The following is a 24,865-nucleotide window of genomic DNA, read 5'->3' as shown; positions in this document are numbered from 1 at the left end:
GATGGATACAGTCTTCAGTGTCTGGTTAGTAGCGAGAGTGTGTGGGTGCAGAGATTTATCGGTTCTGAGTGCACGTTAAATAGTTCTTTGCTATACTGCCGCTGATAATAAGCAGGGTGGCTTGGCTGTAAGTTCTGCCTGGAGATGCTTAGGAGGTGGGGTGAAACTTGTCGTATCAGACCTCACACACTGAACGGTTGGTCCTGCAAAGATCTTCTGCCAACAGTCTGCGAGGGCCACCTTTTTCAGGCCAACTCCAGTCAGCCACAGCACAGCTGCTTTCGCCACTTCATTAACCAACAGTACCTGACATGAGGCGGCGAAGAAAACTATCGCAAATCTGTCCGGAAAGATTAAGAGATATCCACCTCTTCATCCAGGCAAAGATAGCGGATGTTATGCTCTAGATCGACGCCAGCCTTTCTCAGCGAGTTGCTTGTGAGAGACATTCCGATGACAAATTGATTCCCATGGAAGCGGACGTGTTCTTCGTAGTTGCGGGGCAGACCATCGCTCGGTTCCCACTCATGAGCTTTCCCCCCGTTGTCTTCCCCTTCGTCGCCCTCCTCGGCCTCTGCCTTCTGCTCTGCATACATGGCTTCTACCTCGTCGCGGAATTAGCACTGGGCAAAATCGTGAATCACAACACGATGCGTGTCGTGTTCTACCAAGGCGTTGCCAGCTCTACAGTCAAGCATGACCACACCTCGCTTATTGATCTCGTTCGCTGGGTAGACAGCATCTTGAACAATCGTCTTCCAGAGCTCCTTGGGCGGTGCGTCGGAGGCAGGAATATCTGGAAGTTTTTCTAGGATGAAACCTCGGATGGGTTCCATTAAAATACCGAAGATGCTGAACTCGGGTCGTCCAGCCAGGATGGATCAGCTGTTTGCGCCTGGATGAAAACGTGGGCATAAAGGCTTGGAATGCATTTCCCTTGCAGATCCCTGAGCTTTCCATATACCCGTGTCTCGCTGTCGAACTCCTCCAATGTTGTGCGATACAGGCCTGCTTCGTATCTACCCTATGCCTTGTTTGATTGCGGTTCTTCGTCGCCAAACTCATACCATGCGGACCACAGGCCTTGTTCTCCACTGCTGTAATCTCGTCGAGGAACGGCTTTAGTTTGTCTTTTCGTACAAAATCTTCCCATGCGAATTGGTCATGGGGTCCATGGGGTCGAAGAAGCCCTCTCAGTCCCACATGAAACATCGGGGGGGTGTCGGGGATCGAAGAGCTTGAGAATAGCCGTCATGTTGTTGCCGGACACGGCCGCGGGAAACTCGACCTCCATGACCGGCGATAGCCTTCCTCCGGAGCATCTTCTGGTAATAACAATTGGTAGGGGGCCAACTCCGATGTCTTGGTGACCGCTCCACGTTACCTCAAGAAAGGGTTCGGTCTGAGGCTTGTATGGGAACGGGGAATAATTCGGTGGTGCTCGCGCTTCCTGCGGCGGTCTTCTTCAGTCATGTCCCGATATTGTATAACAGAACAAGTTATGAATACTTGCCTCGGGGGGGGTTCCGCTGACACGGATCACACAGTTGTTTCGATCTTTTCTTGCGGATTTGAAGTGTTCAGATTGTTGTCCGTTGCAGGTGGTGGAGTCCAAGGACCTGTCTGACCAACAGGAAATTTAGCAGATGCCTGGTGACTTGGCCCAATTCTATTAGGTAGGTAAGCCTGAGGCCACATGCACTGGGACCTTTGTTCAACCAACCTGGAATGGAAGCAGCTCCAGCCCCGGGCGGTGACCCTTAGGGGCCGCGGTTATGTTGGGTTTATAGCACTATGCCGCTGAAACCTCCGATTTTTACGCAAGCCCTAAACGCCACAAATTCGTTCTACAACGTAGCATCTGGCACAAATCAAGGTCTAAAAACTCTTGCGTCTCCCCCATGTCAACCGCTTCAAATACATCTGTCGACCTAAATGAGAGTGCAACAGATGTGGATCTTCGACTGGCACAACGTAACATTGCTTCTCATCACATCTGGTGCAAGTAAATCTAATCTATTGAGCATTCTAAGGATAGCCAAGAGTTCAACACGCATGATGATAATCAGAAGCAGCGTAATGCAAAGTATTCACCCCGATCAAGACGTAACAAAGCTTTTCCTGCAAATAAATCAACAAATGAAAAGTCCAATGCCGCAAAAAAGTCAAAAAACCCATCCCCGATGAGACATTGCAAATTCAACGAAGTATCTCCACACTCGCCCAAGAGACTACAAAAACAGAACTCTTAATGATCGCTTATGTGGTAGTGATAGCGATGATAATGCCTGCCCTCATACCAGCTGCTGCGGCGGCTTGTCGTGTAGCTGCGTTCGATTCTCGGCGGCCGTGACGCCAATAAGCTCGGACTGAGGAGATCATCCGAGGAGCCGAAACTCCATCTCCTCACTGTTGTTCGTCTTGTAGTAATGATTGAGCCCGGGCGGGAACAGAGGTCGCAACCGCGGGATGATACATAGCCAGTTCTCTCCTCAATGTGTAGATGACGGCGGGAGCAGTTGTGGTAATCTGTCGCCAACTCGTGCCCGCAACGGTAGTAGTCGATCCATTTGATACACATTTTAACTTCCTCTGTACGAGTGGATAGTTTGCTTGTCCTTGATGTAAAGTAGGTTGCGTAAATCCAAAATTGAAAGACAGATTCAAAAAATTGCGGTTTGAAGGTAGGGGATTGAAGTGCGATCGGTTTCTACTATATTATAGCCCTCACTCACCTCATCACTCAGCAAGCCTGGCACTCTTTCTCAAATGCGGATTGAGCCATGTCATTTCATTGCCTCGCAATGGAATCTGGTCACCTTTTCAGGTTAAAGTCTCACCGAAGTGTTATATAGGCGCAAGGCCGCAGCATATTCATGACGCAGACAACACATGCTCGCCCGTAGGAGGTGAGGGTACTTGGTATCCAATACATTGTGTGGGAAAGGCTGAAGTGAAGAACGTAGATTCCACCGCTTGACCTGTGATCAAAACAGAAATTGAAGAATGGATGCACAAGGCGAATATAAAGTTGGCGTGTAAATGACGCTGTCGGCCGCTTGTGGTGGCTTGCAGCGTGGTTGGCCTCCAACCGGAAAATGACTGGGAGAGAACAGTGATGTAATCCCACGATCCCAGGTTCATATGACCTGTGGCACAGCCCGCTTGAAATCAGGTGTTGGCAAAGCTCAAGGCACACCAAAACATCATGCGTTGGCCTTCAGCCTGGTAGTTAAATGGAATCCATAGCCACCACACATCCATGATTTGTGTAACACCGGAGAGCCTCAACAGGTGTCCAGTTTCACAGTTGCTTAAGTTTGTCCCTAAGTCTATCTAATAGCTAAAGCAATCAGATAAAAACTCTAACAGACAAACATAAAGGCCAAGGGTAGGTTCATTTAACCAGTGCCTTTCTATTTCGCCCTGAAAAAAATACAGGAAGCAACTCCAAACTCCAGGTGGAGTCCAAATATCACCCACCACAGCTTTGATTGTGGGCTTCATCCACGCCCGTGTCCAACGCCTTGTTGAGATATCTCTAGTCCGATGAAAAGACAGCAGCTACCCTGTGAAATCTTGTCTAGCCCGTGCACGTAATCATGACAAGCCTTAACTAAACAACCTAGTAACAAAAGGATTGGGAGAAAAAAGGAAAGAACCGAGTGCCGGTTGCTCAACCACCAGATGCAGAAGGACAAGATGTGAGGAGATGAGAATCTACGTTCAAGGTGATACCCCAAAGACGTGGCCCCTTAATCGAGAATCCCAAATATGTAGCAAGTCGTTCCCAGCCCCAGCCACCCAAACACCACTCCTAAGAATACTGCGAGGTAAGTGAGAAGAATGCTGGCTTCCATGATTCAAACCCTGTTCAGGTAGAATGTGTTAGCGACGTCAGTGCTCAGGTAACAGAATAAGGAGTCTGCGCCCTGACCATTGAGCCACCGGCACTGTCTTTCCGATTATTGGAAGGAGGTCCTGCTTTTGATCCTTTATGTCTGGGGTGGCATGTCCCAGGGGAGGAAGGGGCAACCAGACAGGTTGCTCAGAGTGGCTAGGGCTTCCAGGCGCTCGGAGCCGTGTATCGGCCTCTTGAAGCACACCCGATTACCCTTTGTCAATGACCTGGGAACTCTTCAGATACTTTCGTCAGACAGGACGTGGTCCCGGCTGGCAGGCAAATGCTGGGTGTAGGCTGGCCATCTTTATGGCGTACCTATTCATCGGTCAAACCCTGTTCTTTTCCTGGTTTGTGACCCCAGAAAGGAATTTCGGAAGGCCTTTAGAATTGTTTGTCCTCTTTCCATGCGTCCTGCTTGACCGAGAAAGAAAAAGAAACAACGCTAACAATCTCTACACGAAATTAGGTACCACCGTTGAATGCTTTCGATATGGCCTTCCTTCTCAAGCCAGGAACCAACCGACCACGACGCAACAAGATAGCCAATCTCGACGAAACAAACAAGTCAACTTCCAGCGCGCTAAAGGCGACCGGACAGAGGCACAGGTAGAGTACAAACACCAGAATAGAATGGGCAAGTCGAGAACGAAGCAAATTTAATATACCCTTGTACCTATACTATCTTGACTATGGCAAGGTTGAAAGCCCCAACAAGTCTACACTTTCTTCCAGATCTTGGGAGATGTTCGCATACACGCCCACAACTTCATCAACACTCCACCTAGGTGCCAATCTACGAGTCGTCGAAGTAAGAGCGTTCGTCAGCAGCTCAATCTCCTCCGAAGACTTCCCCAGCGTGGTGACCATTAACCATATACATTCCTGTGCGCTCAATATGTGTTTGGGCAGTTCTTTGAGGTCTTCTGAGGATTTGTCATTCAGGCCAGATTCGCGCGCCTTCGTGAGAAGCCTGTTCCATATAGCCAACTCCACCCTGTCGTGATAATACCTCTCCGGGTATATGTGGAAGACGATGGAGGTGACCTTTTCCAGCCCCCTTAGAAGGACTTCCAGTTCTCTCATCAAAATTTTAAGATCGACCCTCGCGGCCGAAATCCAGGATCGCGTCCTGTCCAGATTCGTTACTACCAAATCCCGCAACCGGCGTCTTCCTAGCTCGTCGAGCTCCACCGTCTCCTTCTTTTTCTCCTCACTATCGACTTTCGCGGTCGGTAAAGCTGTGCCTCGAGGTCTGGAGCGGAGGATCTTTGGCGATGTAGATTTCTTCCCGGCCGCCAGCTCCTCCTCAGAAGGCCTCAGAGCTTTCAGCTGCTTCAACTGGTGGGCCCAATCCACGAGTTTCAAGTCCTCTTCTTTTATCTTTGTGTGAAAAAGCCGTATTTGTTTCTGGAAGTCACCAATCAATCTGGAACCCGCACTGGTCAGCTCCTGTTCTATGACAGCAACAAGGTTCCCAAGAGACTTTTTACTTACGCCTTTGTCTCCAAAGCCATCCTTTTCCAGACTGCCCACAACTCCTCGCCAGCCATCTTGCCTCTCTCCCAATCCGAGTCGTACACCAAACGCCACAGTTCTTTGAAAGAATCGTGAGACTTGTACATCTCTGTACTTTCCACCAATACTTGCTTGCAGATCTGGGCCGTGGCTACAAAGTCCTTTTGCAGGCTTTCCACCCTCTTCAGGTATTCCGGCCCTCTGTCCTTCTCCGATTCAGCCCTGCCTCCCCATAGAAAAGCCACCACGTTGTCGAAAACGCCGGGTTCGTGGGAAGCCCAGAGCTTATCTCGTGTCCTGCCGTAGGGGACCGAGGTCAAAAGATCCTCCCTGATCTCTCGATAGATATAGAGAATCGTGGGCCTCAAAGTCGCATAGATCAATACACCTGATAAGGCAAATAGGAGGGGGTGCAGGGCCCAAGGACGGATCGCGCGGAGTACCCGTAATGGAAGCTCCCATAAATACTGCAGTACACTGAGGGCAGTGTCTAGTACCCAGAGAAGCACGGAGAAGACAAGGCGCTTGGCTTCCTCAAAGCGGTTGTCGGGCGGGTCCGAGTCCCAGTCTCGAGAGTAACCCCCCCGTCTGGAATCATACTCTGGTTCCGAGGGGGTTGATTCATCCGAGTCGGACATCGAGGGACTTGCTCGGGCCTGGGTCCTTGGTGTAGGATAGGGCTGTCTTTCAAACTTATAGGTATCCAGCGGAGGGCTTCTGTACGTTGTACTCGTTGTTTTCCCTCCAGACACTAATTTTTTGTTCGAAACATACGATCTGTTGTTGTAAAGAGAAGCCTGCAGATAGGCTTCACAGTCCTCATCATCGGTCGACCCTGAGGAGGGCGACGGCGGACGAAAGGAATTGTCGTAGCACGCACAATACGGGGACATCTTGACGGATGAAGAGTGGTGCTACTAGGGGAACGATAAAAAGTTATGGAAGCACAAGCACTGGGAAAGCGAAAAACTAGAGAAGTCGGTCTCGGGGTTCAGATTCAAGCCTCGATGTGTATGTACTCTGCAGACAAAGAGGTGATGCATGCATCGACGTCACGACCCTCCTGTGAGGTTTAGAGTGTGGATTGTTTGCATTTTCCCTTTCCATACAATGCGGTGTTCATGCCCAGTGCCGACAAGGACTGCCGTGCTGTTCAGATTCTGCAACCGGTTAACAAAGCCATTGGCGAGTTGGCTCGGGTCAACCCCATTTCGGCATTTTGTTCAGAACTCCTTTGTTCCTGGCCACACCAGAACGCCAACTCCAACACCACACAAGAGGAACCATGGAATTGACCATGAGTGCATTGTTGAAAGCTTTTGCGCGTCTTGGGCCCAAGCAAACGGATACCAATGGATCGACATTAGTAAGTAGCTGTAGCCGAGCTATCTGTAAGATAAGAAATAACATCAGCAAGGCGACGAAACTCCTCTGCTGTGTCCCATAACCGCGCTAGCTCTGCTGTGAAGTGTTATCGGACTTCCACCACTCCCGGTCGGTGTTCCCCTGCTGCTGATAGCAGCCAAAATGTTGCCTCTGTTTTCTAGACCAATGTCCAAGAAGTCCCAGCTGTAGCTTCGCTGGGAGGACTCGCTTTCCCTTGAGCCTTCCTCGTCCTTCTTGTTCCTTCCCGTTGTTGAGAGGCTCCAGTTGCTTGTTCTACTTGGGCTGCGCCAGGGGATTCGCACCGTGAGGTCTCTTCTCATGTTGCTGGATGAGAGCTTCTCTTTGAGCACTGGGCCGATTGGACGAAGGGAGCGCTTGGATGGTTGCGGTTTCAGGTGCGCTGTGGGTGGGGTGGTCATCGTCGCCGCGAGGTTGGTTGTGCTTGCTGGACCCTGGGCGTCCTTTTCTCGCGACGGCAGTGGGTGGGTAAGGATGTCATCGTTCTTGTATATCTCGGTGGCCTCAGGAAGGGTTTTGATGCTCTTGGTCTCGATGGCAATATCCGCGCTCTCGGCCAGCCCAATGATGTCACGGTTGAGCTCGGTTTGTGTTCCGACATGGACCGTCGTCAGTGGCCTTGATCTCTGTCCATGATCGAGCGAGGCCGACATTCGGGACTGCTGGGGCGTGGAAAGTCTGTCCCTGACGCAAGATACGCAGGTCCGTCTGTTGATCAAGAAGAAGATTAGAAAGTTCCAGACCCCTTGGATTGATAACGCAGCGGTAGAGGCTACGTATGCTGGGAAGTTTGTGCCTCCATGAAGAATCTGGTTGACGTGAAAGATGCTGCTTGGTATCCATGTGGCCAGAATTGCAAAGGCGGAGAGGCCCGCAGTCAGTAGATATGACCGTTTGACTGGGTCGTCGATGGTAAATGCGCTTATGATCTCCCTAAAGCCGTTCACACTTTGAGGTTCGGCCCTTCGAGGTTCCAAGGTTCCGTCTTGTTCACCAAGAGTTGGAGGAGGGGAGGGAGCTCGGCGGGGGTTGAGCCCAAAAGCACGCATGTAACCTGAGCTTCGTTTCGACGGTGCACTGACTACTCTGGTTGGTAGGGCAGCTCTTGTAGACCGGCGGTGTTGGGTTCGGATCGATCGGCTTGGGCGGGTGTGTATAGACCGGCTCTTGCGGGTGTGGCTAGACTGCGCACGAGTGACAGTCATAGGCATCGGCGCGAGGGGGTGAGTACCGTCGGGCGATTCTGGAAACAGGGCGCTACTAGTAAATGGGGACAGAGGCCAGTCGCTCAATGACAAAAAGGACTTCCTGTCGCGCGGTATGGGTTGGAGGATGGGTGGGTGTTCGGGGCTTGCTCTCAGAGGAAACTTCGTGTCAACATCGTTTCGGGATCGAATTATATGGATCCCAAGACCTAGGTAGATCAGGAGAGTGCCCAAGATGCAGATCCAGACTGGGAGGTACTGGGTGTAGATCCGTAGCATTTGATGTGAGGGATCAATCCAGCACCATATCTGATTGTTTGTCAGCTTCGTTGGACTGGATCAGAGCGATCCAACCTACCCTAGCATTGCCATAGTAGCCCAGGGCGAGCAAAATACCGGCAGAAATTCCTGGTCCACCATAACAGATCGAGCAGTATACCCACCACCACCTCTTAAAGTGTCCCGGGTCGGCACCATATCGAAATACAATCAGCACGTTGAAAGCCATAGCAAACGACCACCAGGGATTGGACTGCAAGAACCTGTTCAAGTCCATTGATTAGTCCCTACGGATAGTGTCCACCTGCCTACCCGACCAGTACTCAAGACAACAGGCAAACTCACATCTGAAACAGAAATCCCTGCGCGTTGCACAACCCCTTGTCCCCATTCTGAATAGCCGTTCTTAGGCCATCCTGAGTCATAAGGGTAGCCACCGATGAGAATACATTCGCGACTGACGAGCACACCAAAAGGCAATTTGGAACCGTCCGAAGAGAACGGAACAAAGCAAAGGCCACGAAAACTAGCGTGACGGCAGCCAGAGAGACAGACCCCAGCGCCCGCTCGATCGTCACCAAAAGATCAGTTTGTTCCTCGGTCAAAATCAACAGGGGGCGGACCGAGTCGATGGTCGTGGTGTTGGCTAGAAAAAACGGGATGACGGGCATCTTCGGATCGGACGAAAGAAAAGGACGGGTATCTTCAGTAACAAAAATAGAAAGAAGAAACTCTAATCGAGACGGTTGTTGTTTGTGTTAAAACATGTCGTTTGGGACAAGGAGAAACGGCGAGATCGACGAGATAGAGGATATTTTCGAGCGCGAAGTCAATGCCACTGGTGCTTGGGAGCAACTTCAGGTGGTGGAATTGAAAAAGATCTTGATGAGAGGTGTGGGTCAGTCTAGGGAAAATGTCACGCAGTTGTCGAAGCCAACCTACAACTTGGAAAAAGAGAACTTGCAATGCCCAATAGACGCCGACGATGAGAAATATGCAGAATTGGTGAAATGAAATCCGGAACGAATCAAGGAAACATGGTTTGATGTTCTGTGTTAGTGGAAGCCCGTGATATCGTCGCGGTGTTCGACTTCCTTCACGAGAACCTGAATGAATGTATGCAAGGTATGTACAAAAAGGGAGCCTCACAGCTCGATCAACTCGCCAAAGAAAGTTAAACGCGGGAGGGGAGGGGAAGCCATTTATATACACCATCCCTCAATACCTTACCTACCACCTAACCAGAACAGTTGGAGGTGCTACAGTCTTCAATTGAGTTTGAACGGCGTGTGGGTGTGGGTGTGCGGCGTCATAAATGAAAGGTGAGATCGTGGGACAAGCCCAGTTGTTTGTGTGGTATGTCACCTTATTCGAACTGCTACTACATGCAATGGATCCTTCCGAGGTCTTTTTGCACTCAGATTCCAGCTTGTTTGCCTACTGTACCACAAATTCAAACTCAGTGAGTGGCCAAGAGAGTCAGGTGAGGTGTGCTTGCGGTTTGCTGACGCCACCGCTCACTCTTGGTTGATCTTCAGGAGAAACGCGCGCAGAAATATCTGCCGGCAGATGTGTAGATCAGGTTGAGCTCTCCTGAATGGCTCGACGGAGCTCTGTATAGCTCACTTTCGGCAAGTCGGAGGCGCAACCGAGGCAGGTTCCATTGGGTAAGCGGTTGGTCCAGCTCGCTGGCACCAGAGTTATTAAATCTGGAGAAGTCCCAGGCCATTTATGTCACTCCAGTGCACCTCTACCCGCCGATCTGGACCCGACTGTCTAAATTTACGACGAGTAGTAGAAAGCATCGGTTGAAGCTCAGTCGCCTGAAGGTTTAATGATGTACGACGGAAACATCAAGCAATTGCATTTCTGAGGGCTAACGTCACCTCAACTCGAACCCCACAAGCTTTCTTTTTTCAAGAGATGAAAAGATTCATGACATGAATGCCGATCAAGCTGCGGTGCCAAGCAAAGCACGCGAATCTTCCTAGTACCACGGCATGTAGCCATCTTGAGTATACGCAAAAACCAGAGAAGCAGACGACTGAACCCGACGGTGTCTACCAGGTGGGCGCTGACGTGCATCAACACCAACGGGCTGGAAGAGAGGGTTGCAGCGCAGCGGCAAATTTAGAAGCAACCCAACCGAGCAGCACAGAAACGGATTCCCCTGGCATACGTTAAACTTAATATCGGGGTCCTGAGCAGCCGATCCTTATCCCCTTTTGTCATCATCGTCTTGACATGGCGAAAAGGAAGACACGGTCCTTGGTGAAGGGCAAGCATCGGCAGGTCTAAGGCACAGTGCTGCGTAATCCACCGCTTTGCCGGAATCCTCTGATCTCTAGACAAACAATTGATTCCATGGTCTCTAGAAGGTCGTAAGTGATACAATGTAAAAGAATCATCTTTCGCACACTCATTGATCCTCCCTAGCCCTGTAAAATCCCATTAAGGTGCTATAAATGTTGATCCCTTAGGATAAAGTCAGACAGTCTCTCTACAAAGTGTACAGGAACTCCGGGTTGGCGTCACCCAAATCCCCAATCTCCGCCTTCGTCAAACCCGTCAGGCGATGATCAAGGAGTCCCTGCTTTCGGTCGAGATTCTGAAAGTACAAATACCGGCAGAGTATGTAGCTTCCACCACCCAGAAACAGTGCCATATACGCGATCACGGTAATGTGGCCGGCAAGGAAACGTGGAGCACCGAACCACAGATTACAAGATACAAGTCCGTTGAGGTTTCCCCACCCGATCACCAATCCCAAAACAATGCCGCGTTTGTAGGATCCCTCCGTGTTGTTGGCCACCCACGCAATGGTGAGTGGTATGCTAGCATAGATGCCGACAGCGCCAAAACAGGCCCCCAGGTACTGAACAATTGGATTGGAGGAGGCAACAAGGAGGATGAAGCCAAAGATGCCAACGCAGGCGAGGGCCATGTTGTAAATACCGCGTTTGCGGTGTCTATCGCTGAACACGCTGACCACAGTAGTCACCAAAGCTGCAACAGCATAAGGTGGGACGCTGAGCAGCTGGTTCTTGATGATCTGGGAAGGGTCGGTAAATGATAGGTTCGAGATAATCGTAGGGAGGAACAGACTGAGACTATAAAGCGGCATCATGGGGCCCATGTACACCACCATAGCAAGGTAGGTCTTCGTGTCCTTGAGGGCTTGCCAAACGTAGAGCATCTTGAAGTTTTCGTGATGGGCCGAGCTTTGCTTGTCCCGGTTCAGCCTGCGGAGGACGCGCTCTTGATCGGCTTCCGAGAGAAACTCTGCCGTGTCAGGAAAGTCCTGCACCATCCAAAATGAGGCGATGGCAACAACAATGGTGAGGGCACCTTCGAGGATGAAGATCCAGCGCCAGCCAGCGAAGCCGCCGATACCGTCCATCGTTGAAATCGCCGCCGCGAGGAGACCGCCAAACGACCCGGCGAGGGCGGCGAATGAAAAGAAAAGCGCCTGGGTCACAACGGTTCGTCAGGTTTTATGCGCTCCATTGGGCGATGGAGATGAAGGGGACTACTCACAGCACGTAGAGCAAACTCATCCCGCCGATACCAACAGGAGATGAAGTAATTGACACCGGGAAACAACCCCGACTCAAAAACGCCCAAGAAGAATCGAGCTGCCATGAGCCCGCTCCAGTTCTTCACAAGGCCCATGGCGGTCATGCAACCACCCCAGCCGACCCTACATGCACGGTCAAAATCTTGTTCAGATCTCGAGACCTAACCAATGAAGGCTCATGCTTACATGATCAGGGGCAAGAATATTGAGGGACGCATCCGCTTGAGCAGAACATTTGCAACGGGCTCGAAAGCCGAGTATGCCACAAAAAAGATCATCAATGTAGCACTGTAACCGAGGTTAGACATGATAATATCGTTCGTCATGTTGTCAATCTTGGCATTTCCAATGTTGGTGCGGTCCAAAAAGGCAAGAAGGTAGAGGAAACAGAGCCACGGCAGGAGGACGAGGTCTAGGCGACGGACCAATTTGCGGTCCTGAAGCAGCAAAACACGGTGGTTAGCAGCCAAATACACCTCGAAACTTGCATCATCGAGAGCTCAATACATACCAAGGCAGCTCTTTCGAATTCGGACAGTCCGGCATCTGGGTCCGGTCGAACAATGACAGCAGATAGTGAGGTCATGTTTTCTGCTGCTGTGGCTGATATATTATTCGTACGAGAGCTTGATGGCATCAGCTTCCACCTCGTGTTCGATAGTGTATAGGATGGTAATGCGGATGCAAAATGTGTGGTTGAACCATAGGGAATTAGTAGGATTGGTGAAGGTTGGAAAACGTTGGTTCAGGATGGGCTACCACGGGATAGCCTAACAAGAAATCGCGTCACGGGCCTGCCTCTGAAATGATTTGGCATGGGAGGAAGGAGCAGGTCGCTAGGCATTTCGAATGGTGTCTCGTTGCATGAACACTTATTAGGGCGCAGTCAGCTGTCTGGTTGGGGAGTGTTATTCTATGACGGAAGGCAAAGATATGATGGACCCAGGCAACTACAATGTTCAAGCGCCAGCTGGCTACGAGTGCACCTGGATTAGGTGTCTCAGCGTAAGGTACCCTACCTCAGGTACCATGTAGGTAGTCCTGTCCTTGGGGCATGGTGGAACACAAAACGCTCCTGCAATTGCCAAGGTACATGTGAGGTAGCACTTAAATACCGCCCAAAAGAATGGTTCTCGTCTCTGGCTTCGAATTACAAAGATATATTAACTCGGGAATCCCTAACCCATATTTCAACTCTTGTTTCCCTTCCAGTATTCTCCTGTTTTCAAGTGCCAGCTTGAGCTGGGTGAAGGCTGTTACAGGGGCCCGGTGGAACATGATGGTCCCGTCTGTGCCTTGGAGTCCCATCCCCACCCCTTCCAGGTTGCGTGGTGGGTATTGGTAATCCACGGGAGCAACTACACGAATGCTGACCCGGTGACCCTGGTAAACTCCTTGATCGTATGTTGCCACACTCTTCTGACCATATCTCTGTCTCTCAGCTGCTGAAGTGTATCCTGCACCTTGAACGCCACTGACTCCCCATCGAAATTAACAGAATAGACCCCGCTACCGTCCCTCGCGTCAGTCCCTCTAGCGACCGAAACCCCTTTTCCGAGCCCGACGCCCGCTGTCGGTATCCTCGAATGTACCCCGTCTCTTGCCGGAAATCGTGCGCTTGTGGCCAAGAATAGATGCCTCTCCCCAGCTTCGAAAAGAGGGAGCGCTCCGACGACTTTGAATACAGCGCGGATGACTCCGCCGGTCTTGGGACTGCTGTTGGTGGACGAACCTTTGACAAAGCCGGGAAAGGAATGGACAAAGCTGATGTTGGGCGCTTCCAGGGCCAGAGATTCCAGTGCCAGTGTCATCATTGTGCTGAGGCTGCCGTGGTCTGTCGTTTGCAGGGGCCCGGCCTGGTGGTACCTCCCTGGAAACAGGGGGAAGTCATCGCCATCTAGAAGGCTCTCCTTGCCGGCGCCAAACACAGTGACGACTCTCCGGAGATGGGAGGCTTTCTGAAGAAGTGGGAGCAGGTTTACGATAAACCTAATCCGGGAGTAATAGGTCACTGCCATGGGGTAGTACAGGGACTCGATCGTATCTGGGATCAAGCAGTCAGCCTCCAAAAGCCATCTAGAACGAGCTCGAGATACCGCGTCAAGACTTACCGCTACCCTGACTCGTCGACACGACCCCTGGCGTTAGAAACAAAAGATTGACGACGGATTCCCTGGCCTGTATCTCACGACAGACCCAGTCCACGGCGTGCAGAAGCGATACATCGGCCTGGATGAAGTGGTATTCCCCTGCTGGGTTTAGGTCGTGAAGTTCGGCCACGATTCGAGTGGCAGCCTCTCTAGACCGGCCCACGAGGTAGATGCGAGGCTCGACGGTGTTCTTGGCGAGCTGCTTCATGGTTGTCTCCCCTATGCCACTCGTCCCGCCGACAAACACAGCTACGAGACCTGCAGGGAGCACCTCTATGATACGTGTATTTGACGATTGCATCTGGCTGAAGGACACCATCTTGGGCTATTAGGTTTTTTTTGGGCTTGTCAGTGGCATACAGAAGTGAAAAGCCGTTGTAAAGGCGTCCTCTGTTGAGCTGACCTGGTCGGTCCGAGACGTGATACGATGTGGGGATCGGTGCTTATCAAGAAGAATACAGTGCCGTGGTTTGTATCTGAAGTAGGGTGTCGTAGAGCACGGGGGACAGGGGTTTTCTCATATCAATTGAGGGAATCGGAAGGCCAGTCCGGTCAACAGTTACTGAGGATTTACCAACGGCAGCTCTGCCTGCAGCAGAGGAGCAAATAGGGAATGGCACGTAGATACACACTACAAGTCTGTGAACCTGAAGAGAGACCATTCCTTGACCGTGAAAAGGATTCACTGATCATTTCCTGTTCAGCAGAAACGCTGGTCTTGTCAGCGGGTCTCCGACCACTACACCGGGTGTTACCTCTCCCACCATCAGATCATGACCCGGTATCCGACGGCATCCGCGATTGGTCGGGGGCAGTCCCTTATGTTACTCAGATGCCTTTCAATCACATACAGTCACAGACCGTTCCCACTTCCCCAACTTCAGCTGCGATAGTGACACCTGCTGGATCTTGTACCTGCCCCTGCCGCGGGCAATATGAGAGCCTCTTTGCCCGCAGCCCTCTATGTGGAACATCTTGACGAGTTAGTGTAAACCCGGAGTAATATTCTCCGATTGTACACACCTACTTGCCGGCCTTGAGATATTGTGCTGGTCTCAGGCCTAAGGTATTCTCCAGCACGATAGGGAGCCACCCGTCTTACAAGGTAATAGTTGCAGCCGGAAAAATAAAAGAAAGATGAGGGATAACGCCATTGTGCTGACGTTGCCCGGCAGATCTGCAGCAGGGTTTCACCAAATCAACATATCATTGCCGGATCGGAGCCCTCAAAACTGCACGTCTCACCAACAGCTCCCGAGCACCCCCCAACTGTCTCAGAGTCCAACAGTGCTGACTGAGCAAGAAATACATTTTCCTGATCGCCCAGGGTAGACTGATCTCCCGTCCCACTTCGTCCACTTTCGGAGTTTACTGTGGGTCTCCCCCGGAGTTTCTCGGCGGGTCGGGGCACAACCATCCGGAGCGTCGCCGGCCGGCCTACCCGGAAGGTACAATCGCCGAGTTTGGAGTTGACCATCACACAGAAAGTCGAGAGCCACAAGATTCCCACTTTTGCAATGCCAATCTGTTCAACGATGAGCATCTTCTCGTCCACGAGTAACAAATTTGCTAAGCATTGGTCGAGGTCTCACTCCCCGAGTCCCTTATCTACTGCTGAGTCAGTCAAAGTGGGGCAAATCATCCCAGCTTCTGCTTACATCTCATCGCCCACAAGAATGATCCTTCCCAAAGCCATCATGATATGTGATATTGCCAAAATGAAGCGAGAATTCGATTTGAATCGGGTTGTTGGGTTTGTATTAGCCCGAAACTGCGGTTCTCGAATTATGGGCTGTGAGAGAAAGGTGGTTCGGAGTTTTTGACTGTTGCTTGCCCGGAGTATCTCATCCCTTCCGTGGAACTGGATGCTGTAAACTCCCTATCACGGCTGAAATCGTGGCAATCTCACCCATCAACTTGCACGAGGGCGGTGGGTTCAGGGAGAATATGGTAATGCAGGAGTTTTGATCTTGTCGTCAAGAGATTTTATATAGAGTCGACATGTGCGACGTCCTTGCACCGCGTTGAATCCGTCTTCTTGTTTCCCAACCCTATTCTCATCAGGTATTTCAACAACACTTGAGTCCGAAGCCCACCCCTCATCTTGACTCATCTACCTGAACGGTTAAAGGCACCCTTCACCCCTTCCAGATTTTGTGTATCAAGCAAAGATGGAATCCAACACACCCATCGCCATCGTCGGAATGAGCTGCCGGTTCGCTGGCGACGTCGACAGTCCAGAGAAGCTCTGGAAACTTGTTTCCGAAGGCCGCAGCGCATGGTCGGAGATTCCTAAAAACCGCTTCAACATTGACGGGTTTCTTCATCCAAATTTTGAGAAGCTCAATGGGGTCAGTTCAAACTCATCTTCTCAGAAGAGGGATACAATCTCACACTTTTGAAATAGACCAATGTGGCAGGAGGCCACTTCCTCGAGGAAGACGTCAGCTTGTTCGACGCCAATTTCTTTAATTTGTCGGCAGAGACTGCAGCGGTAAGTCAGACATGGCTGTCGCTCGCCATTTTTAAGGAGCAAACTAACGGGGTGAAACAGGCACTAGATCCTCAGTTCAGACTGCAACTGGAGTCCACATATGAGGCGCTGGAAAGCGGTAGGTTTGCCCACAATGCTCATCCCATTCTCTACTAACCCATACTTGTTGTCTAAGCTGGAATCACCCTTCAGGATGTCGCCGGCTCCAACACTTCTGTCTTTGCCGGCTCATTTTTTCGCGACTACCATGAGAGTCTGATCAGAGATCCCGACGCCCTGCCCAGGTTTCTACTGATGGGCACAGGGGCGGCCATGGCCTCCAATCGCCTGTCACACTTTTTCGATCTGCGAGGACCGAGCATGTCAGTCGACACGGGCTGCTCGACCACCTTGACTGCGCTGCACCAAGGATGCCAGAGTCTTCGGACCGGTGAATCGGACATGTCCATTGTGGGCGGTGCAAACATCATGTTCAACCCGGACATGTTCCTGGCCATGTCCTCGATGACCCTGATCTCCAAGGATGGCAGGTCCTATGCATTTGACAGCCGCGCTAATGGATATGGCCGCGGGGAGGGGTCAGCCACCATCATCCTCAAGAGGCTCGACGATGCCTTGCGGGATGGTGATCCGATCCGGGCCATCATCCGGGAGACAGGCGTGAACCAGGACGGCAAGACGGAAACTATCACCACACCCAGCGGCGAGGCGCAGGAGGCGCTTATTCGCGCTTGTTACAAGAAGGCAGGCCTCGATCCTTCCCAGACGACCTACTTTGAAGCCCACGGAACCGGCACACCAACGGGCGATCCCATCGAGGTCAAAGCCATCTCGTCGGTTTTCCAAGACACTCGACCAAGCGGTGACCCATTGAGAATCGGATCAGTCAAGACCAACATCGGCCACACAGAAACGGCAAGCGGAGTTGCAGCCATCATCAAGGTCGCACTGGCGCTCGAGAAGGGTCAGATCCCGCCCAGTGTCAACTATGAGAAGCCGAATGAGAAGCTACGTTTGGACGACTGGAAGTTAAAGGTGAGTGATCCGGCCGTGGGCCTTCCCGGTACCAATTGGCCGAGACACGGAAACAAATGCTAATCAGCGCCTTCTCTCCCCTGCAGGTCCCCACTGAACTCGAGCCCTGGGATGGAAAAGAGGACGTGAGGCGTGCGTCTATCAACAATTTTGGCTATGGCGGATCCAACGCTCATGTTATCATGGAAGACTTGGATTCCTTCACTGGTTCCCGACGCCTTCAGCAGGCTGCCAATCTCGACAATGCCAGCAGCCGGTCACGACGGAGCAGCAGTGCTCTCGAGTACCTGTCCCGGCGCCGAGTGTTCGTCTTGAGTGGCAAAGATGAGAGAGCTACCCAGGCCATTGTCTCCAATCTCAAGGACTACTTGCTCAACACCAAGACCACGGATGAAGATGGTTTCCTCGACAACCTTGCCTACACTCTGGGGCACCGTCGCTCGCGGTTCCCGTGGGTCACGTCGGTTTCTGCTGACACGGTGGAGGCCCTGATCAAGATTCTCGATTCCCCAAAGGCAAAGCCTGCCAAGGCAGCAATCGCTTCTCCCAGGGTAGGATTTGTTTACAATGGCCAGGGCGCGCAGTGGTGGGCGATGGGCAGGGAGTTGATTGAGGTCTACCCCGTTTTCAAGGCCGCGTTGCTCGACTGCAACAAGCATCTAGAGAAACTCGGGGCAACTTGGAACATGATTGGTATGTTTTCTCCGTTCGTGCTGGAAATGTTAGGTTTCTAACGCGCGTGTTTCTACAGAGGAGCTAAACCGAGATGCCGACACCTCCAAGGTCAATCAGCTGGACTACAGTACTCCCGTGTGCGTTGCCGTCCAGATCGCCCTCACAAACCTGCTCCGGGCTTGGGGTGTCACCCCCACAGCAGTCACGAGCCATTCGAGCGGAGAGATTGCCGCCGCTTATGCGGCCGGTGCTCTCGATCTCCAGTCGGCCATGGCCATCGCTTTTGCGCGTGGAGGCCTCGCTTCGGAGAGCAATCGTCAGATTGCCCGTCAGGGGGGCATGATGGCAGTGGGGCTTGGAGTCGAGGACAGTCAGCGATTTCTCTCTCGTGCCACCACCGGCAAGGTCGTCGTGGCCTGTGAAAACAGTCCCAACTCCATTACTCTTTCCGGCGATGTCTGTGGCCTCGAGCAGCTCGAAAGGGTGTTCCAGCAGGAGAATATCTTTGCGAGACGCCTCAAGGTGGACGCTGCCTGGCACTCACATCATATGGAGGCTGTTGCAGAAGCCTATCACAGCGCTATGGACAAGAAGGTTCGGTCGCCGCAGGATCATCTCGACTTCATCTTCTCGTCGCCGTCGACTGGAACACGGATGGAGGATGCCCACGAGATTGGAAGCCCTGCTCATTGGGTACGCAGTCTGACAGGACGCGTTCAGTTTGTCGACGCATTCCGCAACATGTGCTTCGACACCCCCGGCGCCGAGTTGTCTGTCGACATGGTGATCGAGGTTGGTCCACACGCGGCTCTCTCCGGGCCCATCCAAGAGATATTACGCATGCACGAGTTCAATGGCGTTGTCATTCCATACGAGAGCTGCCTCGTCAGAAAGAAGCATGCGGTTGAGACCATGCATACACTCGTTAGCAGTCTCATCCAAAAGGGCTACCCAGTCAACCTTGCACCTGTCAATTTGCCCTATGGTCGAGAAGGTATCAAAGTGCTTCACGATCTTCCCAGATACCCCTGGAATCATCAAACCCGCCATTGGATCGAGCCACGATTCAACAAGGCCCTTCGCCATCGCCAAGAACCGCCTCACGATTTTCTTGGGTCTCTTGTTCTCGGAACAGATCTCAGTGCGCCCTCCTGGAGACACATTGTTCGCATGAGCGATATTCCGTGGGTTAGGGACCACGTTGTCCAATCCAATGTGATCTATCCAGCAGCCGGTTACATCTCGATGGCCATCGAGGGCATGGCCCAGCACGCAGCGAGGCAAGGGCGCAAGGGCAGGGTTCTAGGCTACCAACTGCGAGATATCGACATCCTTAACGCCCTTGTTGTGCCCGAGACAGCTGACGGCATCGAGCTTCAGCTGTCACTTCGGCCATGCAGCGAAAAGGTCCTGGACATTAAGGGATGGACGGAGTTCAACGTGCAGTCTGTCAGCTCAGATAACATCTGGATAGACCATTGCAAAGGTCTGATCTCGGTCGAGCACTCATCTGGGGATGAGATGGGCTTTTGCCAAAACGCTTTGCCGGGTCATGGGTTCAAGCTCGCCCATCCTATGAACGAGTCCACCTACAGAACCCGGGTCAGCCCACAAGACATGTATGCTGGCCTGCGATCAGGTGGCATCTGCCACGGGCCCATCTTCCAAAACATCAAGAGCATTCGAACTCGGGGTCAGCAATCTGTGACATCCTTCACAGTGGCCGACTCCAAAGCGACTATGCCCAAGCACCACCAACACGACCATGTCGTCCATCCCACCACGCTCGACTCCGTTTTCCAAGCTGCCTACACTGCCATCCCCGATTCCAGCAATGTTCGACAGACGCCCAAAGTGCCAAAGACTATCAGCAAGCTTTGGGTCTCCCATGATATCAACGCCCAGGCTGGACATTTCTTCAAGGCTTACACCAACCTGAGCCACATCGACAACCAATCCATGACAACGGGGCTCACGGTCTTTGAAAGCCCAGCAAATGAGATGATTGAGTCGATCGCGCCTGTTATCACGATTGACGGTTTCGTTTGTCAATCCATCGGAACCGCCCCGGTTCAGCAGACAGACTCATGGGAACAAGACAAGTTTACTACAACTCAATGGGTTCCGGACATTGGCCTTCTCAAGGAGGCATACTTGAAGGACAATCTCAGCAGTCATATCTCGGACCAAGAGAGAGACACCTTGATGGATCTACGCCAAGCATGTCTGTTTTTCATTCACGACGCTCTGGCTGAGCTCACGGCAGCTGACATCAAACGGTTGGAACGGCATCAGAGGAAGTTCTACATTTGGATGGGGCATCAGGCTGAGCTAGCCCGCACGAATCAGCTTGCCCCTGACAGCAGCCGGTGGATCAAGGCTCCGCTCAAAGAAAAGCTGGCATTGTTTGAGAAAGTCAGGTCAGGCAGCACCAACGGCGAGATGGTATGCAAGCTGGGCCCCCATATCGTGCCAATCCTTCGCAGCGAGATCACAGCTCTGGAAGTGATGCTTGAAAAGGAGTTGCTCTCTCGCTACTATCTGGATGCTCTCAAATGGGGACGAACCAATGCGAAACTTGGAGAGCTGGTCAAGCTCTACGCGCAGAAGAACCCGCGAGCCAAAATGATTGAGATCGGGGCGGGAACTGGAGGGGCGACAAGCCATATCCTGCAGGGACTTGGAAACAGCAAGGAAGGGACCGGCCCCAATGTCGGCTCATACGACTTCACGGATGTGTCTTCTGGTTTCTTCGAAGCTGCCAAAGAGAAATTCCAGGACTGGAACAACGTGGTCAAGTACAAGAAGCTCGACATCGAGCAGGATCCAATGAAGCAAGGGTTTGAAGAGGGGGGCTATGATGTGGTGATAGCTTGCCAGGTTCTTCATGCCACAAAGTCGATGAACAACACCATGGCGAATGTGAGAAGACTCGTGAAGCCTGGCGGCAAACTATTCCTGATGGAGACAACCAAGGACCCAGTTGATTTGCAATTCGTCTTTGGATTTCTTCCAGGCTGGTGGCTCAGTAAGTTCCCTATTCTGTCCCTTTCGCCCAATATGTGCTAATATCTGTTGCTTGTAGACGAAGAGGAAGAACGCAAGTTCAGCCCTTCACTCACCATCCCCATGTGGGACCGCGTCCTCAACCGCACAGGTTTCTCCGGAATCGATGCTGAGATCCGAGACTGTGACGATGACGATCTCTACGCATTCAGTGTCATGATGTCGACGGCTGCCACCGGTCCGCCCAAGTTCGACTTTGACATTGCTTTCGTCACAGCCAACCCAACTACGCCGAACCCCTGGCTTGACCAACTCGGCGTTTCTATTGGTCTTCTTACGTGGACGGTGCCAACCGTACATTCATTGGACTCTGTCACTGCCGATGACAACAGAGTTTGTATCTTTGTCGATGATTCAGAAAACCCCATTCTCGCCAGTGCTGATCACACAGAGTTCGAGGGCCTCAAGACGCTTTCCACGAGATCCAAGGGCGTCCTATGGCTAACTCAAGGTGGGGCTATGGACTTCAAAACACCTCACGCTGGCCTTGCGGCCGGATTTCTCCGATCCCTTCGTCAAGAATATGTTGGCAAGCGGCTGGGGACTCTGGACCTCGACCCAACAAGACCCCTTTGCTCCGCAGAATCAGTGAGCTCCATCACCCAAGTCTTCCGCAGCTTCTTCAACTACTCAAATCTCGAAGCTACTTCCGACTTTGAGTTCGCAGAGAGAAATGGTGTCATTTCGGTTCCCAGATACATCAAGGATGTTTGCCGAAACAACAATGTCTTCCGTCGCCCAGCCGAGCAGTCTGTATATCCACTAGAGCCATTCATACAACAGGACCGCCCTCTGCGTCTCACCATTGGTACGACTGGACTTCTCGACACCCTCGCCTTTGACGATGATGCCAGCGCACTCGAAGAACTGCCCGAGGACTTTGTCGAAATTGAGCCCAGAGCTTTTGGTGTCAACTTCCGCGACGTGATGGTTGCGATAGGTCAGCTGAAGTCTCGAGTCATGGGGTACGACTGTTCAGGTGTTGTCACTCGAGTCGGTTCTGTTGCTGCTTCGAATGACTACAAACCGGGGGATCGTGTCTCAGTGCTGCTCAGGGGACACTACGGGAGCCGTACCAGGATTCACTGGACCAGTGCCGTTCACATTCCTGAGGACATGGGTTTTGAGACGGCTGCTTCGCTTCCCACTCAGTTTGTGGCCGCTTACGTTTCTCTGTACGACAATGCCAGACTTCAGAGAGGCGAGACTGTTCTCATTCACTCGGCCACGGGAGGTGTTGGTCAGGCGGCTGTGATGCTTGCCCAACGGGTTGGGGCCGAGGTTTTTGTCACAGTTGGCTCAGAGGAGAAGCGCAAGTTTGTTATGGAGCACTTTGGTATCTATTCCGATCACATCTTTTCAAGCCGTGATGTGTCTTTTGCCTCTGGTGTCAAGGAGATGACCGGTGGCAAAGGAGTGGACGTGGTACTGAACTCGCTTGCCGGGACGTTACTGCAGGCAAGCTTCAACTGCCTTGCACCGTTTGGCCGATTCGTCGAGATTGGGAAAAAGGATTTTGAGCTCAACAACAGTCTAGGAATGGAAGCTTTTACGAGAGCGGTTTCCTTTTCCAGTGTCGATGCCATCGCACTGGGTGAGTGCAAACCAATGGAAGCCAACCGGATCATGAAGGACATTGTGCGAATGGTTGCTGAGAAGGAGATCAATACAGTCTATCCCATCTCAGTCCTACCCCTTTCTGATGTTGAGAAGGCTTTCCGCCTGATGCAAGCTGGCAAACATATGGGAAAGATTGTGCTGGCCGTCGATGACGAGACCATGGTTCCGGTATGTTGACGCCTTTTCACATGATATTACATGGCAACTGACAATATTACCCTCCAGGTTGTCCCGCGCAAGTTAAACGCTCGCCTTCGCACCGACGCTTCGTACCTTGTGGTTGGTGGATTTGGCGGTATTGGGCGATCAGTGTGTCACTGGCTTGCGGAACATGGTGCCCAACAAATCGCCGTCATGTCTCGCAGTGCAAATAGCTTTGGAAAGGCAGATCAGCTTCAGACCGAACTTATCAGCGCTGTTGGTCACCAGGTCAAGGTTGTGGGACTTGGCTGCGACATATCCAACATGAAGGAGCTCAACAGGGCGCTCGCAAAGTATGCCGGGACAGGAGCACCACCCATCAAGGGTGTCATCCACGGGGGAATGCAGCTTAAGGTATGAGAAGTCTTTTTCATTCACACAGCAGTTGCTAACCTCATCACAGGACTCTGTCCTGGACAACATGACTCTTGAGGACCACAATGCCGCCCTCCATCCCAAGCTGCACGGCAGTTGGAACCTGCACCAGTACTTTTCTGGTGAGGGCGATCTCGACTTTTATATCATGCTCTCCTCACTTGTCGGCGTTGTTGGCTTCGCCAGTCAGTCCAACTACTCAGCTGGTGGCACCTTCCAGGATGCACTTGCTCAGCATCGAGTGGCGCGTGGTCTACCAGCGGTTTCCATCGATCTAGGCATTGTCAAGTCTGTGGGACATCTGGCGGAAGAACAAGAGTCTGCCAAAACCATCGAAGCACTCCAGCGACATGGCTTCATGGGTCTGCGCGAGATCGAGATCCTTGCTGCCATCGACTCGGCGATCGCGACCCCCCTTGCGGGAGCCCTCATGCTCGGCATCAACACTGGGCCAGCGGGACAGACAGAGGACTCTCCTCTGCGGCGGGACGCGCGCTTCTCGCAGCTTCGGTACCAGAAGACGGAACAGGAGGGCGGCCAGATGTCCAACAAATCTGGATCTGGTGATTTGGCGAGCAAGCTAGCATCCGCCTCGACATTCGACGATGCAGCGGAGGCTGTGGTGGGCGGGATTACCAAGAAGCTGGTGGACATTTTCATGATCCCGGAGGACGATATCATCCCCTCGAAGTCGTTGGCGGACTTTGGTGTGGATTCTCTTGTTGCGGTGGAGCTCCGCAACATGCTGTCCATGAAGGCTGGGGCAGACCTGTCGATCTTTGATATCATGCAGAGCCCGTCTATCACTGCTCTAGCGGGGGCGGTGGCAGCCAGGAGTAGTCATGTCGACACCGCCATTCTGAGGGGTTGAGGTCGATGGTGTTGCGGCGGGTTGGCTACATTGTTTTGCTGTCAGTATTGTGTGTGTTTGCGTGTTTTCTCTTCTCTTATAATTTTTAATGTTGGTTGTAGTTTTTGTACCATTATTGTTGGATTGTCTATGTGGTTTGGTTTGGTTGTTTGCTTTGGAAAGCCGGATCATGGAGTACCTTGATGGCCAGCCCGTTGATAGCGAATGGTTACAAAACGTTTCCTGTCTCAACGTGCACCATTGCGGGTCGTTTGACACCAGACTCACGAACTGTCTGTCAGCTGAGCAGCTCTGGCAGTGGAGCTGCGTTTGTCGATCATCTTGCAGATCCCCGACGCCCCGATCGTGCTTGCAGCATGTTGAGTTGTGATCTGGCCATCCTTGCTGCTGGCACACCCGGGCGATGAGCACAAACTTCCGATGTGCCCCGATTTGTCGAAATTTGAAAACTTTGAGGTGGTATCAGCAAATCCGACACCATGGTCACGTGTTGT

The 24,865-nt window shown here is 52.1% G+C and overlaps 5 protein-coding genes across 5 annotated transcripts; 1 reads left to right on the top strand and 4 right to left on the bottom strand.

The window, feature by feature from the left end:
• Positions 1-4,543: 4,543 nt before the first annotated feature.
• On the bottom strand, positions 4,544-6,421 carry QC763_302030 (uncharacterized protein). Its single transcript, XM_062910659.1, has 2 exons — positions 5,399-6,421; positions 4,544-5,330 (listed from the first exon to the last, which is right to left on the bottom strand). The coding sequence occupies exons 1-2, from the start codon at positions 6,310-6,312 to the stop codon at positions 4,592-4,594; spliced, it is 1,653 nt and encodes a 550-aa protein (XP_062766605.1). The 5' UTR covers positions 6,313-6,421; the 3' UTR covers positions 4,544-4,591.
• A 112-nt stretch (positions 6,422-6,533) lies between these two features.
• On the bottom strand, positions 6,534-8,978 carry QC763_302020 (uncharacterized protein; the record flags this gene model as incomplete). Its single annotated transcript, XM_062910658.1, has 3 exons — positions 6,534-8,337; positions 8,387-8,570; positions 8,653-8,978. The coding sequence occupies 3 exons, from the start codon at positions 8,976-8,978 to the stop codon at positions 6,829-6,831; spliced, it is 2,019 nt and encodes a 672-aa protein (XP_062766604.1). The 3' UTR covers positions 6,534-6,828.
• A 1,757-nt stretch (positions 8,979-10,735) lies between these two features.
• QC763_302010 (uncharacterized protein) lies at positions 10,736-12,702 on the bottom strand. The gene is made up of 4 exons (XM_062910657.1): positions 12,396-12,702; positions 12,071-12,321; positions 11,845-12,007; positions 10,736-11,776 (listed from the first exon to the last, which is right to left on the bottom strand). The coding sequence occupies exons 1-4, from the start codon at positions 12,519-12,521 to the stop codon at positions 10,808-10,810; spliced, it is 1,509 nt and encodes a 502-aa protein (XP_062766603.1). The 5' UTR covers positions 12,522-12,702; the 3' UTR covers positions 10,736-10,807.
• A 263-nt stretch (positions 12,703-12,965) lies between these two features.
• On the bottom strand, positions 12,966-14,758 carry QC763_302000 (uncharacterized protein). Its single transcript, XM_062910656.1, has 2 exons — positions 13,996-14,758; positions 12,966-13,928 (listed from the first exon to the last, which is right to left on the bottom strand). Exons 1-2 carry the CDS (start codon positions 14,351-14,353, stop codon positions 13,243-13,245), a joined length of 1,044 nt encoding a protein of 347 aa, XP_062766602.1. The 5' UTR covers positions 14,354-14,758; the 3' UTR covers positions 12,966-13,242.
• An 817-nt stretch (positions 14,759-15,575) lies between these two features.
• Positions 15,576-24,558, top strand: QC763_301990 (Type I Iterative PKS). Its single transcript, XM_062910655.1, has 9 exons — positions 15,576-16,385; positions 16,442-16,528; positions 16,589-16,646; positions 16,704-17,563; positions 17,650-18,256; positions 18,315-21,266; positions 21,324-23,092; positions 23,150-23,479; positions 23,529-24,558. Exons 1-9 carry the CDS (start codon positions 16,206-16,208, stop codon positions 24,369-24,371), a joined length of 7,686 nt encoding a protein of 2,561 aa, XP_062766601.1. The 5' UTR covers positions 15,576-16,205; the 3' UTR covers positions 24,372-24,558.
• Positions 24,559-24,865: the final 307 nt, after the last annotated feature.

The sequence above is a fragment of the Podospora pseudopauciseta genome, chromosome 3 (assembly GCF_035222475.1).
Source record: "Podospora pseudopauciseta strain CBS 411.78 chromosome 3, whole genome shotgun sequence".
Lineage (NCBI taxonomy): Eukaryota > Fungi > Ascomycota > Sordariomycetes > Sordariales > Podosporaceae > Podospora > Podospora pseudopauciseta.
This window is presented reverse-complemented; position numbering and strand designations above follow the sequence as displayed.